This window comes from Silurus meridionalis, chromosome 14, assembly GCF_014805685.1.
Source record: "Silurus meridionalis isolate SWU-2019-XX chromosome 14, ASM1480568v1, whole genome shotgun sequence".
In the NCBI taxonomy this organism is placed as follows: domain Eukaryota; kingdom Metazoa; phylum Chordata; class Actinopteri; order Siluriformes; family Siluridae; genus Silurus; species Silurus meridionalis.
In genome coordinates this window covers 19,037,988-19,055,079 of record NC_060897.1, presented here as the reverse complement: position 1 = coordinate 19,055,079, position 17,092 = coordinate 19,037,988, and the positions used below count along the sequence as shown (strand labels likewise).

The window sequence follows — 17,092 nt, the reverse complement described above, 5'->3', positions numbered from 1 at the left end:
CTCCACATCATTCTTAATAACAAGGCCCATACAGCCGCAAGCAGATCCTGCATCTCCAACTAACTCGCCCAAAAACTCACGTTAATGAATCCGAACAGCTTGTGAGCTTGTGAGTGTCCAGCTGTTGTTCAAAAGATGCCTGGAGCAGACGTTGAGTCAGCGCTACGCACGAGCTACAGATGAAATCGTGAGAAAGAGAAAAACAACAAGAGGGAAGGATTACCGCTAGGTCACCGCGTTAAACCAGTGTACAAGGGTTAGTTCGTTCACAAACGGGTTCATTTTGAGAGTTCGGCACCAAGTGCAAGGCACCCTGGTGTTTTTTTTTTTTTTTGTTATTTATGAGAGAAATCAGTCTTTTTTTCAAAGATTTTTTTTTTTGTGAGGGATTTTTCTTTGTGAGGACTCGATATCACACTCCTTTTACCAGACAGACATGCGCAATCATGCCTCCTTCTGTGAGACAGGCGTCCATGACACCTCTTTTTTACGATGTCTGACAAGTAAAGAGTACATGCCCCATCACTGGGCTGACAAGAAAAGAAAATTACACCTCTATCTATCTGGCCCTTATGTCACTTATGCACTTTCAAGTAATTGTAATATACTTCTAATGGCGTCCATTGCATTTGCATAACGGATTCCTGATCGGCTATAAATGTTCAGGACACATCGACTGCAGCTTTGAAGCTGTTAAAATACAGAGTTTAATAACATTTTATTATGCCATTATATATTTATTCTACTGTGTAAATGCATATGTATATTAACTGTTTTATTTTTAATGGTTTAAATATTAGATTTCTCTCCATAACTGTTCAAAAGTCAGTTAGAGCAAATGTGTAATGGGAAGTTCGGAGTGTATGGAGGATGTGAAGGAATATGTGTGACTGTCATAGCCAGGGCAGGTTATAATAGTAAAAGGTAGAGGATTGGTGAGCAGACATTACATCTAGTGTGGGATGATGATGATGATGATGATGATGATGAGAAAAGGGTGTGTTTGATGTTGAGTGGTTGTGTTCAATGACTGTGATTGAGTCACAGAAGACTCAAACATTTACTGAGTAAAAATGTGGATGACATTTGAAATTACAAAAAAACGGTTTGGTTCCCACCTTCAGGAGATTCCCATTGCGTACAACAGTCCAAAGACATGCATTGTAGGCTGAATGGCACCTACAGGGAGTGCAGAATTATTAGGCAAGTTGTATTTTGAGGATTAATTTTATTTGAGGATTTAATTTGAACAACAACCATGTTCTCAATGAACACAAAAAACTCATTAATATCAAAGCTGAATATTTTTGGAAGTAGTTTTTAGTTTTAGCTATTTTAGGGGGATATCTGTGTGTGCAGGTGACTATTACTGTGCATAATTATTAGGCAACTTAACAAAAAACAAATTCATACCCATTTCAATTATTTATTTTTACCAGTGAAACCAATATAACATCTCAACATTCACAAATATACATTTCTGACATTCAAAAACCAAACAAAAACAAATCAGTGACCAATATAGCCACCTTTCTTTGCAAGGACACTCAAAAGCCTGCCATCCATGGATTCTGTCAGTGTTTTGATCTGTTCACCATCAACATTGCGTGCAGCAGCAACCACAGCCTCCCAGACACTGTTCAGAGAGGTGTACTGTTTTCCTCCTTGTAAATCGCACATTTGATGATGGACCACAGGTTCTCAATGGGGTTCAGATCAGGTGAACAAGGAGGCCATATCATTAGATTTTCTTCTTTTATACCCTTTCTTGCCAGCCACGCTGTGGAGTACTTGGACGTGTGTGATGGAGCATTGTCCTGCATGAAAATCATGTTTTTCTTGAAGGATGCAGACTTCTTCCTGTACCACTGCTTGAAGAAGGTGTCTTCCAGAAACTGGCAGTAGGACTGGGAGTTCAGCTTGACTCCATCCTCAACCCGAAAAGGCCCCACAAGCTCATCTTTGATGATACCAGCCCAAACCAGTACTCCACCTCCACCTTGCTGGCGCCTGAGTCGGACTGGAGCTCTCTGCCCTTTACCAATCCAGCCACGGGCCCATCCATCTGGCCCATCAAGACTCACTCTCATTTCATCAGTCCATAAAACCTTAGAAAAATCAGTCTTGAGATATTTCTTGGCCCAGTCTTGACGTTTCAGCTTGTGTGTCTTGTTCAGTGGTGGTCGACTTTCTGCCTTTCTTACCTTGGCCATGTCTCTGAGTATTGCACACCTTGTGCTTTTGGGCACCCAGTGATGTTGCAGCTCTGAAATATGGCCAAACTGGTGGCAAGTGGCATCTTGGCAGCTGCACGCTTGACTTTTCTCAGTTCACGGGCAGTTATTTTGCGCCTTGGTTTTTCCACACGCTTCTTGCGACCCTGTCGACTATTTTGAATGAAACGCTTGATTGTTCGATGATCACGCTCAGAAGCTTGGCTATTTTAAGACTGCTGCATCCTCTGCAATATATCTCACTATTTTTGACTTTTCTGAGCCTGTCAAGTCCTTCTTTTGACCCATTTTGCCAAAGGAAAGGAAGTTGCCTAATAATTATGCACACCTGATATAGGGTGTTGATGTCATTGGACCACACCCCTTCTCATTACAGAGATGCACATCACCTAATATGCTTAATTGGTAGTAGGCTTTCCAGCCTATACAGCTTGGAGTAAGACAACATGCATAACGAGGATGATGTGGTCAAAATACTCATTTGCCTAATAATTCTGCACTCCCTGTATACACAGTTTCAGTGTGTATGTGCAGTTGTGCCCTGTGGTGGGTTTGGCATCTCATCAAGGGTGCCTCAAGTACCCTGGAATAGACTCCAGGCTCCCTGCAACCCTATGTAGGATAAACAGTACAGAAAATTAATAACTTCGAATACACTGTGAGAATTATAGTTTGTACCATTGTAACAAATTTTACATTTCGCAAAACTCTTGACAATGCTTCATGGATACCCTGAGGCTTTCTCAACCTTTTTGTCAAATAGACCAAACATCAGTCATGTAAGCATTATCCTTATTCACTTGTAATGACAGGAGACAACTATGCCTTGTCCCAAACATGAGTTGATTTTAGAGTGTGCTATTGGAAGTTTTATTTGGCTACAAGGGTGTTGATGTAGGTGAGGTGAGGAGGCCTGGGGTGCAGTCCACATTCCAGTTCATCCCAAAGAGCTTCAATAGATTTAAGGTCAGTGATCTATAGCAAGTGATCTTCCACTCCAAACCATGAAAGAATATCTTTATTGAGCTGGCTTTGTGCACAGGGGCATTGTTAGTTAATGTTAATGCCAAAGTTAATGCCGCTGCATCCAAAGACGTCCTATACAATTTTGAACGTCCAACTTTATGGTCAGAGTTTGGGAAAAAAACACATACGGCTTCAAAATTCAGGCGTCCTAATACTTTAGTTCATGCAGTGTAAATAATATATGGACTAAAGAAACTTCTAGAAAAGGCCATGCTCTACTTGTTAACCATATACATAGCAAACTCCAGTCTCTCAGCCATTTAGCATGGAATTATTTTTAAATGGCTCATTTTATTCTCGTGTGACATTTACAACAAAGTCAAACAATAATTCTAGCCATTAAGACATTTTTAAGAGCTGTTTATAAGCTCAAGGTTTGGAAATAAGTTAAGATTAAATTATTTTCAAGGAATATGCAAATATACCAGATATACTGCTATTCACTTTGGAACATATCAGGATACTAAAGCATAAAGTTTCCAGTAAACAGTACTGGGAGTTTTTCTCTTAATAAAAGAAAATTATAATCATGCTTTATTGGACAACAGTTTCATTTATGAACAGTTTAGTACCTGCATTATATAGGCTCGTAAGTAAAGGCAGAGGTCTTTTTTTTGGTTTACGCTTATTAGAGATGTGCATTACGATGCAGGTTGATCCGATTTCGATTTGATTTAACGCAATGCGATTTACAACATGCAACATGATTCCATATGAAAAAAATAATGTTATGTAATTTAATATGGTACAGATTGTTTGCTTTTCTACTGAAGTGCTTTCTGACTTATAACGCATGGCCCTTTCACAAACAGGCCTTTGTAAACTAAGAAAAAAGATTCAGTATAACCAGACGTTCGTTTCCTGTTCTGTCTCCAGGAAGTTACAGCTCTACCTCTGCCATGTTAATCTGTATTCTATATCACTCTTAGGACACGCCTCGGTCTCATTATCGTTGTGAAACGTAGCAGCAGTGGTGCTGAGGGAATGCACTCGAGAATCAGTTTAGCGAGAAGACAAATGCATCCTTTTTTTAAATTGATGCATTTTACTTTTATGCCGATGCGCCAATGCGAATCATTGAATCTTACCATCCCTACTGCTTATCACCTTCTAGGTTGGGGGTTTGGTTCCCGCCTTCAGGAGTTTCCCATTGCGTACAACAGTCCAAAGACATGCATTGAAGGCTGGATGGTACCTCTACACAGTTTCAGTGTGTGTGTGCAGTTGTGCCCTGTGGTGGGTTTGGCATCCCATTGAGGGTGCCTCAAGTACCCTGGGATAGACTCCAGGCTCCCTGCAACCCTATGTAGGATAAACAGTACAGAAAATTACTTTGAATACACTGTGAAAATGATATGCTTCATGGATACCCCTAGGCTTTCTCAACCTTTCAGTCATGTAAGCATTATCCTTATTCAGTTGTAATGTTAGGCTATTGACAGGAGACAACTATGCCTTGTCCCAAACATGAGTTGATTTTAGAGTGTGCTATTGGAAGTTTTATTTGGCTACAAGGGTGTTGATGTAGGTGAGGTGAGGAGGCCTGGGGTGCAGTCCACATTCCAGTTCATCCCAAAGAGCTTCAATAGATTTAAGGTCAGTGATCTATAGCAAGTGATCTTCCACTCCAAACCATGAAAGAATATCTTTATTGAGCTGGCTTTGTGCACAGGGGCATTGTTAGTTAATGTTAATGCCAAAGTTAATGCCGCTGCATCCAAAGACGTCCTATACAATTTTGAACGTCCAACTTTATGGTCAGAGTTTGGGAAAAAAACACATACGGCTTCAAAATTCAGGCGTCCTAATACTTTAGTTCATGCAGTGTAAATAATATATGGACTAAAGAAACTTCTAGAAAAGGCCATGCTCTACTTGTTAACCATATACATAGCAAACTCCAGTCTCTCAGCCATTTAGCATGGAATTATTTTTAAATGGCTCATTTTATTCTCGTGTGACATTTACAACAAAGTCAAACAATAATTCTAGCCATTAAGACATTTTTAAGAGCTGTTTATAAGCTCTCAAGGTTTGGAAATAAGTTAAGGATTAAATTCTTTTCAAGGAATATGCAAATATACCAGATATACTGCTATTCACTTTGGAACATATCAGGATACTAAAGCATAAAGTTTCCAGTAAACAGTACTGGGAGTTTTTCTTAATAAAAGAAAATTATAATCATGCTTTATTGGACAACAGTTTCATTTATGAACAGTTTAGTACCTGCATTATATAGGCTCGTAAGTAAAGGCAGAGGTTATTTTTTTGGTTTACGCTTATTAGAGATGTGCATTACGATGCAGGTTGATCCGATTTCGATTTGATTTAACGCAATGCGATTTAGTGCAACATGATTCCATATGAAAAAAATAATGTTATGTAATTTAATATGGTACAGATTGTTTGCTTTTCTACTGAAGTGCTTTCTGACTTATAACGCATGGCCCTTTCACAAACAGGCCTTTGTAAACTAAGAAAAAAGATTCAGTATAACCAGACGTTCGTTTCCTGTTCTGTCTCCAGGAAGTTACAGCTCTACCTCTGCCATGTTAATCTGTATTCTATATCACTCTTAGGACACGCCTCGGTCTCAGTATCGTTGTGAAACGTAGCAGCAGTGGTGCTGAGGAATGCACTCGAGAATCAGTTTAGCGAGAAGACAAATGCATCCTTTTTAAATTGATGCATTTTACTTTTATGCCGATGCGCCAATGCGAATCATTGAATCTTACCATCCCTACTGCTTATCACCTTCTAGGTTGGGGGTTTGGTTCCCGCCTTCAGGAGTTTCCCATTGCGTACAACAGTCCAAAGACATGCATTGAAGGCTGGATGGTACCTCTACACAGTTTCAGTGTGTGTGTGCAGTTGTGCCCTGTGGTGGGTTTGGCATCCCATTGAGGGTGCCTCAAGTACCCTGGGATAGACTCCAGGCTCCCTGCAACCCTATGTAGGATAAACAGTACAGAAAATTACTTTGAATACACTGTGAAAATGATATGCTTCATGGATACCCCTAGGCTTTCTCAACCTTTCAGTCATGTAAGCATTATCCTTATTCAGTTGTAATGCCTTGTCCCAAATGTGAGTTGATTTATCTGCAGCAAAACATAGAACTGCCCTCTTTACTGATGCTCTGGTTTTCCTTGTCTTTTGTTGACATTTTCTCCCACTGGCCTTACAACACACTTATCCAGTATTGTTTCTATTTTGAAACAAGGTGGTCACTTATTAACCAGGCAGCTTTGCTTCTTCCTGACTAATTAAGCATCCAAATAAAACTTGTTTTGTAGTTCTTTCTAATAAAAGAAATCATCGAATGTATATGCTAAATTATAATTTGTCATGGACAGCCACTGGTTTAGAAAAAGACACACTTGCTTGTTGATCTGGTAATGCTTAAATATTTTACCATCTTCAGTAACCACAATATACCTGTCAGGGTCTCTGGTGGATCTAAATCAGGGTCTATCTTGTGACCCTGGAGGAGCTGTGAAGCAGTAACATACCTGCTGTGCTGCTGTGTCTCTGCTGTCATGTTCATTTTCAGCTGTGGAAAAATAATAATTCACTAAATCTTTTTTTTTTTTTTTTTTTTTGAGATTCGCTTCAGGCCATAACTTGTGCATGTTCGGCTGGGGCTTTTATTCAAAGTGATCTCCTGTTGAAAAAGGCTACACCTGAGCAGCTGATGATTACAGATCTTGCTTGAGGACCCAACAGTGACATTCTGGGCATTATAAGGAGTTGAACTCATTTCAATAAGGAGCCTAAAGCCTCAACACAAACCACAAAACCACCAATTCCCCTAACAAGACATGAAAAAATCAAAACAGCAGTGTTCAACATGTATTTGTGGTATTCCTAGGAATTCATGTGTGTGAGGTTTTAGGCATCAACTGTTGTAGATGGAGAAACTTAATTAAAGTTCTGGACAAAATTCCACAAACGTTTGTGGTCAGGACAATCAACACATTATATGTGATTCTTCCTCAAACTATTGTCACACATTTGGAAGTAAATTGTATAGAATGCCATTAGGTGCTGTAGCATTTGATCGCTTCCATTTAATCACTGAAACAAAGGGAGTCCCAAACCTAACATGTCAGCATGACAGTCATAAAGCAATTCGCAATAAGTAATGGTTTGCCAAGGTTGGTGAGGAAGAAACCAACTGGTCTGCATAAAATCCTGATGAACTGCAATGGCAGGATTCCTAACCTGACATTTGTGCCTGACCTACTTTGGGGCTAAATAAACACATTCCTATAGCTACACTCCAAAATAGGGACTAAATCTAGAAAGGGGTATTCATATGGCTGTGATGCTCAGGTGTCCACAAACATTTGTCCATAGTATACACCCTGGTGGTCTAGTAGGTCTAGCAGTCTCACCGCTGCGGACCGGGTTCGATCCCGAAGAACAAGCCCATTAAGCCTGCAGCTGTGCCTTATCTTTGTTGGTTTCTTTTAACTACTTCCAACTATTCTTTTGGGTACAGTTCATGACCAAAGGCAGTGGTAGACAGTAATGAAGTAAATGTAATTTGTTACTGTAGCTTTTTTGTGCACTTTACTGAAGTATTTCCATTTGGGGAGACTTTAACTTCACTTCATTACAAAGTCATTTATCTACATTTTGTTATATGTGGATAAAAACGTATCTGGGCCACCAATCAGGGTAGAGCACACGCTCTATTTAGAACTGGTTTTGATTGGAAACTCCTGATTTGAACCTGACACTAACATCTGACACTTATTTGCATGAATCTTTTTGAGGTTTGGGGCTCATGCTAATAGATAGAATAGATATCAATCAGTGTTTGACTCCTTGATATTATTTTATTAAGAGATTGGTGTGTTGAGAGTAACATTAGAGTCTTTTCACATAAAGCAAAAAGTAACTTTCTTTCAGCTTCTCCCGTTAGGGGTCGCCACAGCGGACTCCGCATGTTTTGATTTGGCACATGTTTATACGCTGGATGCCCTTCCTAACGCAACCCTCCCCATTTATCCAGGCTTGGGACCGGCACTAAGGCTTGTGCAACCTTAATGGCTGGGGTTGGCATAAATCATAGTACCTTGGATACTTTACTTCAATACATTCGAAGGCAGTGAAAGTATAAACGGAGCACTTTTACTTTTTACAATTTTTACCGAGTGTATCTCTACATCAACTCAAGTACATGCTCTGTGTACTTCGTCCACCTCTGATCCGGAGCAACATAGAATTTTCTTATTTATACAACAGAGCAGTTGAGGGTTAAGGGCCTTACTCAAGGTTCCACGTGGACGTGCTGGAAACGAAACTTATGAGTTTCCAAACAGAATTTGAACATCTTAACTGCAAAACAAACAAAAGCTTACCATTTTTTATCCAAAATAGGGACACAGTCAATGTCTTGTATCATGTTTTTTACCTTTGTATAAAGTTATGGGTCTCTCGTTTGCCTTACAAGTGCAGAAGCAGGAGGAGGCTCCCATCATTGAGATCCAAGTGCAGCAGAACTCAAGCTAACAAGTGTAAGATAATACCAGTGCTTAAGTTCCAGCAGTAGAAGTGTGTGTGTGTGTGTGTGTGTGTGTGTGTGTGTGTGTGTGTGTTAAGAGGATGACTCATACTGCAGTTTGCCTGAGACCTAAAGCTTATCCCCATTCCTTCTTTCTCTCTCTCTCTCTCTCTCTCTCTCTCTCTCTCTCTCTCTCTCTCTCTTAAAATTCAATTCAGTTCAAATGAGCCTCATTAGCATGGCTGTGATGTACCACACTGTTGCAAAGCATGAATTAATACACGTTCTGGAAAATTTACAAAAACATCCAGAAAATTTAAAAAGGGAAAAAAGGGGGAAAGAAACACTGCGAACAAAAGAAAAGAAAAAGAGAGGAAGTAGTGGAGTTATTCTCTTTTTTTCATATATTTCCTATTCTAAACTTTTGTATATTTGTTTCTCTCTATTTCTTTCTGTCTCTCTTTTTTTTTCCTTACTCTCCCAACTTCATGAAATTCTCCATTGTATTCATTAATGCAGTTTTCATTTGTTCTCTATTTATCTCTCTCCTCGGTTTATCACTCACTCTACCACTTTTTTCCTCCTTCCTCGACTCTTCCTCACTTTCTCTATTTCTACCTTCCCACTTTCTTTTTTCCTCTCCTCTCTCTCTCTTGATATATCTCTGTGCTCTCCTCCCTCATTTGTTGTCTGTCTCCCCCCACCAATTACACTTTTGCAATTTAATACAACCATTGCGCACACACACACACACACACACACACATGCAACTAGTCTGTGCTTATCACACCCATATACACCTTTAATTATAAAAGTGCAGAACTTTCCACAACTCAAATCCAAGTCAGCCCATAATCACACACACACACACACACACACACACACACACACACACACATGCACGCACACACCTTACAGAATGGGATGTCAGTGTATGTTTAGTACATTTAGTCAATGTAGCGTAAAAGCTCCTTACAGGAAGATTCACTCAGACTGCTACACTCATTAGACACACACACCCCCTCTGGCTAATTTCACCTTATTAAATAGCATTGTGTGTGTGTTTGTGTGTTTACATGGGCATGTGTGCGCACTAATCAAGGCTATAAAACTTAGTTGAAGACACTCTTTGGTATCTGTGCAGCAGCCAAACGTTCAAAGCTGGCGAATGGAACTTTTTCGCACGTGATCCATGTGACACCATGCGACCTACATGTGAACGAAGCCTGTGGGTGACTTCAGCCAGAGGAACAGAGCGTGCCACGTCGGGGGGGTACGGCACCCCGATGGCTGTCACGCTGTTCCACGCTAAATTTTTCAGCAGCGATCATCTGTGGATGTTATTCTTGTCCCAAATGAAGACACGGCTCACACTGAGCCGTCATGATGAGAGACGTGGCCTGATATCCAGCTTCTAGAACGTAGAACGAGCTTAAACGACAGACATCCACTAATAATTAAGAGACAACCCTGTCTTTCTCTTGCTCTTGTCTCTGTATGAGTGTGTGTGTGTGTAAGTGTGTTGGATATCTGCCCAGATGCTGCAGATATTCACTCTCAGGTGGAAAGCAAGGGATTAGTCTGGATTGTGTGTATGTGAGGGGGTGAATAGCTACTGGAGTCATTAGGGACTAATTACTGCGAATCCAAAAATGAATATTAATAATAAATCTCCTCTGCTAATAGTGTAAGTGACATTTTACTTTTTCTGTCTCTCTGCATGTCTTCATCCCTCTTTCTCTCTCTCTTTCTCTCTCTCTCTAAGGTGGTATTCCCTTTGTCCTGACCGGTGAGTTGTTTGAGCAGGCGTATCGTCCTGCTGCATTTCTGGTGGCTGGAATTGTTAACTGGCTGGCCAATTTTATCGTGGGCCTCATCTTCCCTTTCATACAGGTACGTGTGTGTTTAATTGTCGCATTGGTACAACACCCTTTGGCCGAGAGGGTTGAGGGACTTGTTTGGGGAATCAACACTGGCAGCTTGGGGGTGCTGGGGCTTGAAAATGTAACCTTCTAAATCAGATCCTTAGTTTTCTAAACACTTCAACATCTCATTGTCTTCTTTACATTTCCTATGCATGATGTAATAAACCAGTCTAGGTTTAGACACAGTGTGATTAAAGGCGGTGGATGTAAGATGGATATATATATTTAAAGTATTGGGTAATGTGATAGTCACAGGATATATATATATTGGATGTTACCACTATACTGTATGTACAGGCAAATGCAAATAACTTTAGAGTTGATTGAGGCCATAAAAAAAACAATGAAAAGCCACACAATTTTTTAATTATCCCCTTTACCAAAATGAGGAAAGAAACCCAACAGAAATCTCATCAATGCCCAAGCAACAATACAAATAATACACCTATATTATACATACTAGGAATGGTCTTGCAATGCATTGTTTTGAACATATTAGTATCTGTAAAAAACACTATTTATTTGTATGTAATTATTACTAGATGCACTGTACTTTTATTATTTAGAAAGTGACTGATAATCTGTGACCAATTTTTGATATGTAGATTGTTTTCCCACAACACTAGAGAGAATGAGGCGTGTCCTGAGAGTCACATAGAATATAGATTAACATGGCAGAGGTAGAGCTGTAACTTCCTGGAGACAGAACAGGAAAAGAACTTCTGGTTTTATGTTATCTTTTTTTTTCTCCCTCTACAAAGGCCTGTTTGTGAAAGGATGCGTTAAAAGTCAGAAGGCACTTAAGTAAATCTATGATTTACCGTCTGTCAGAACTGAAGAAATAAAACTTTTCTGTACCATATTAAATTGCATATCATATTTTTTTCCATTGCATCGTATTGCATTGAATCACATTCTGTTGAATCAAATTGAAATCGGATAATGATCTATAATGTATCATATCGTTGACTATACCCAAAATATTCCTTTAAATTCAACACTACAATTGACGATGCAACAATAACCAGCGTATTGGAGAAAGAAAAAAAGTGACAAGTGTGAAAACTTTCAGGATTTTCTTTAGGCCGAAGTAACCTTTAGCTTGCTCAGCAATATCCCTTTAAGCTGCACCACAATCCTATCCACATAGCATCGCCTTGGAATGATAGGCAACAATAAAACCAAGATCAATGAAGAAAAACTAATCATCTTTTTGGGTATGAGTTTTCCAGCTTCAAGCAAAGCTTGATTTGACAATTTCATTCCATTCTTCCCTGCAAAAACCTTTCGAATCAATCCAATACATTTTCAACTCATTCCACAGGAATAGGATGTAGGCCCAGCATTTAAATGTGCCATTCATCATCTCCTACTGATGCCATTCCTGACTTTTTCTGCTTTGAGTGGTTATCATGCTGGAATCCTGAAGAGATGCTGCCACAACCATGCTTCACCGTGAGATGATGTTCTTTGCGTGACATGATTTGTCTTGTTTTTGCACCTAACATACAATTTAGTATCGCTCTCTAAAATATTTCCCCTCAGTCTCCTCGAGCCACATTTTGCCGCACAAAGAGATTTCTTCTAGGCCTTTGATATTTTGTAGGGACATCATGATCTTGGTAAAGTCCCTGTGATGCTGCATTTTTTTTTTACACACTGATGCTGGCCTTCACAGTGTTCCATGGTACATTGAAAGCTTTAGAAATTCGTTTGACCCCTTTCTTGATTGATATCTTTCAGCAGTGAGATAAAGTACATGCTTTGTAGGCTCACTGCAGGCCATAGATTCAGCAGTCGGATAAAAGTGAGATGAAAATCTTACCAACCAATCAGATCCTTCATTAGATTTTTGAAATAGGAGTTTGAAAGCGGTTAATTCTAAACACTTTCCCAAACACCATTAAAAAGAGTGTATATTTTATTAAATTTTTTTTTTATTGTGCAATTCTACAGATTTTTACTTGCCTATACTCCAATATATCCTGTTTAGCGCTTGCTCTTCCCCATTCTTTTGAGCATTCTTAACCCTAACCCTAACCCACATTTCTCAACATGCTTACTTTTACCTCAGAACTGTTTCACTTGTATTACTAGATCCCATTCTCATAGCCCACTTCGAACATCTCAACCAACATTCCTCCTTTTCAAATCCACCCTTCCTGTATCAATTATTTTGTGGAATTCTTTGATATCTGTCTATACCCTGACTACATTCAAGCCTCACATCAATCCCCAAGCAAAGCCTGATCCTATCATCCTTACATTGTTTTTACTGATGCACCAATCTCCAACCTTCTACCCTCCATAGACAGCTTAGCAAAGCAATTTATCCAATATTATACCCTGTAGTGGAAAAATATGTATAAACAAGTTTCAAAACTCAGCACTCGTTGGGTCAAAGCAACAGGAAAGTTTATTCGGCACTTCTGGAGAAACATCTCCGTCCTCACAGAACATTAAGCAGGCAGAAGAAAACCTTGAACCCAGGTTACAGCTTTATTGTATCATCTTCAAGCTTTGATAAAAAATAGTACATACTGATTGGCTTATTCAAACATTCTCTGTTGTGCAACAAGGTTAAACATGTCACCTCACTGTACATGCACACACTATCTCACAACTCTTCATAAAGGCATGTGAGGGCATCTAGAAACACATACAGTAGTTCAATTAAAAACGATGTAGAAACAGTTAGAGATCAATTTTCCCACTACAAACCCAAAGGCCCACTTTATCTACAACCTTCACTACTTCAGTCCAAAACAGTGGTGGATGAAGTATACAAACCATGTACTTGAGTTAAAGTAGAGATACAGCAGGGAAAATATGACTCCAGTAAAATTAAAAGTGCTTCAACTTTCACTTGAGTACAAGTACAAAAGTATTTGTCTTCAAATGTACTGAAGTATCCAAAGTACTTTGATTTATTATAACTATAACATTCCTATTATCATTTTTATCACAAGAATCTTTGCTTAATCACTGAGTTTATGTGCAAAGACTCTCAGCACATTAATCTATTAATAGAATGATAGTAATAAGTCAAACAGTAAACCCAAAAAAATAATCACGAGCCCAAAACAAATAATGTTACGGTGCTGTGGCGAGTTCGAGTCAGGATTTTCTTTCAGCATTTATTCCTCCAAAATGTTCTGCTTGCTGTTGAAGTAGCTACCACCAATCAAAACAAGTTTAAAACAGCTCTACTCTGATTGGTGGATTGCTGCGTGCTTGATCAGTATTTATTCACTCATAAATGAAGTAGTTGAGAAAAAAAGTACGATATTTGACTTTGAAATGTAGTGAAGTTAAAGTACTAGGAATACTTTTGAATGTCCAAGTCTTAATCCTAATGCAATTTTCTTCAGACACAATACACAGGTCCTCAAATATTCCTGGTCCCTCTGTCTCTCATGGAGAGCCTTATAACCTTCCAAACCACTTATGCTTTACTCTAAGTAATTTTTTTTACCTGACTATAAGGTCCTTCACTTCAACAACCAAATTAGAAAGGAATATTGGATGCCGACTCTATCACACTCCATGCATATGTACCGAGCAGGCTGGAAAAGATTTCATCAATTCTTCTACACCTAAGTCTCATTTTCTATATATTTTTCTATGCCATCTAGACCATTTAAACTTTGTGCTAATTCTAGTAGCTACGAATCAGACTATGACCCCTCAATTCTGACTGAACCCGAGAATTCATTCTGCTACTATAAGTTAAATATAAGGCTAATAATATATGGGTAGGATGACAAAGTTTAAATTATTTAATTATTATTGAATCGACCATTAAGTATAGTTTCCAGTATGTAGGCATTGCCTACCCAATGACAGATGACATTAATTCTTGATGTTTAATGCTCAGACACAACTCACACAAACAAACATAATCCCCAATGCTTAAAGTACACCACTGCATATTAATCATTCGAGGCAATTGATGTGTTTGCTTCAAAGTTTTGGAATAAGACAAAAAAAAACTTTGTTACTCTCCATCACTCATAGTAGCACACATACTATACAGCACATTTGTACTAGCACACTACACAGTCACATACCTGTGTCTACTTACTTTCTGCATCTACTGTCATGCTCAAAGCTCATGAGTTTCCATAAATTCGGAAAAATGGAAAGTGTGTATTGATGGTAAAAGGGGTTGTTAAAATGTGGGAACTCCTAGTCTTCTCTGGTTTTTGAGACACATGCATGTTCCTGCTGTAGAAAGCAAACTATGTAAAAGAAAAAGAAAAACACATTTGGACAGTAAATGACTGTAAGGAAGTTCTGTGGAGTCCAAATGGGACACTTTTAGCTCTAACAGAAGAACTTATCTAAGATAGAATACAGGAGAGATATGAGCAGACTGATTCACCCCAACAGTCAATCATGGAGGTGGATGCTTGTTTTGGTGCAGGGAAGGTTGGAGACTTATTCTGGGTGGAAAGAAAACTGATCCAACATTGCGACCATTACATAATTCAACACCATGCAATTCTGTCTGGACTCTGTAGGCACTGGCTTTCATCTGCACTGTTTGCACCAAGTTGCACACAATGCACTTTATGTGAACTTACTTTAGTCCATAGCTCTGTTTTCTGTTATGTAGCTCTATGTTGTGTGATGTAGCTCTCTGTTGTTTTATGGAGAAACGTTGTCTCATTTCACTGTGTACTGTATCAGCTATATGTGGTTGAAATGACAATAAAAGCTTCTTGACTTGACTTGACTTGACTTAAAATTGACTTTAACATACATATAAGACAATGAGCCAAAGCGTACCTCCAAGCTCTGTAAGCGTTATTTAGTGAGCAAACAGTCAGCTGGAGTGTTATCTATTATTAAATGGTCTGCCCAGTCACCTAAATCCTATTCAACTGCTCTTGGATGAACTGGAACACAATGTCAGAGGAAAAACGCCAACTTGTGAAGAACACCACTGGCAAGTTTTACAAGAGGCACGGCAAAATATTTAAGTCGTGTGCGTTCGGAGAAACGAACTGACCGCATGCCGAGAGTGTGTAAAGCTGTTATTCTCGCTAAGGGAAGATTTTTCAATAAAAATTGAATGAAAAGACTTTTCACACGCTCACACAATTTTAAAGCGAAAAAAAGATTATGGTTTCTATCAAAACACACTGTTCATCTCCACTTGCTATTTATATCAACCAAACATATAAATGCTTGAGCTTCCCCTCTCAGTTTTACCCCCAGATCTACAATCTCATGCTTTCTAATGAAGAGAGCCCAATTGAGACTGCTGCCTTAGAGACACACATTCTTCTTCTTTCGGCTTCTCCAATTAGGGGTCACCACAGCGGATTATCCATCTCCATACCCCTCTGTCCTCTACATCTGCCTCTTTCAAAACAACTACCTGCATGTCGTCCTTCACCAAATCCATAAACCTCCTCTTTGATCTTCCTCTTTTCCTCCTTCCTGGTGGCTCCATCCTCAGCATTCTCCTACCGATATACCCCATGTCCCTCCTCTGCACATGTCCAATCCATCTCGCCTCCCTCACCTTGTCTCCAAAACGTCCTACATGCGCTGTCCCTCTAATAAACTCATTTTTAATCCTGTCCATCCTCATCACTCCCAACAAAAACCTCAACATCTTCAGCTCTGCTACCTCCAGCTCCACCATACAACATCGCAGGTCTCACCACAGTCCTATAAACTTTCCCTTTTACTCTTGCAGATACTCTTCTATCACAACATGCTTATAAAGAAATATACATTTAAAAAAAAAAAAATTCTGTGGAAACTATGGAGCGTTCAGAGTTTATTAACTCTGAGATCAACTCGCTTAAACACACACCCCAGATGATAAAAACTGTTTGCCATATTTTTTCCAATTTACTCTCCTGACACAAAACCATTGCGCCTCCAGTCCCACACAACACACTGACTCAGAATAAATTGTCCTTATCTGTGTGCTTCTTTATGGGGTTGTCAAGAAAGCATTCAAAGGGATACTTTAGTTTTACTTCATATATATGGTAGAGATGAGTTATTGTATAATCCATACTAAAAAGAAATGCGGTCTGTACAGTGGAATAATCATTGGCGTGATTAACATTTCAGCTTCTGCTATGCTGACGCTTGCCCTAGATAGATACCACATTAATTCTGTCAGCTCCAGAATAATGGTGGATAAAAAAATTCATGATTTAATCTTACCTTGAAAAAACTAAAACCCCAGATCATCAACGTTATTTTTACCCAAATCCATGTTTATGTAACCTCCAACCAACAAACATAGCAATCTGCAGCTGCTCCATGTCTATACACAGAGCTCCAAATTCATAAACTCTCCAAATCCCCAATGCTACTAAGGTTGTGCTTTATGTTTCATGCATATTAGTTTTCACTCTTCTGGC

General features: G+C 39.1%; 1 protein-coding gene across 4 annotated transcripts in view; it reads left to right on the top strand.

Moving 5' to 3' along the window:
* slc2a9l2 (solute carrier family 2 member 9, like 2) overlaps positions 1 to 17,092 on the top strand; it is a 97,401-nt gene that overhangs the window by 74,584 nt on the left and 5,725 nt on the right. For all 4 annotated transcript variants that reach the window (XM_046865726.1, XM_046865724.1, XM_046865725.1 and 1 more), the window contains exon 12: positions 10,541 to 10,668. In XM_046865726.1, the coding sequence (XP_046721682.1) occupies positions 10,541 to 10,668 (128 nt within the window). The remainder of the gene's footprint in view (positions 1 to 10,540; positions 10,669 to 17,092) is intronic.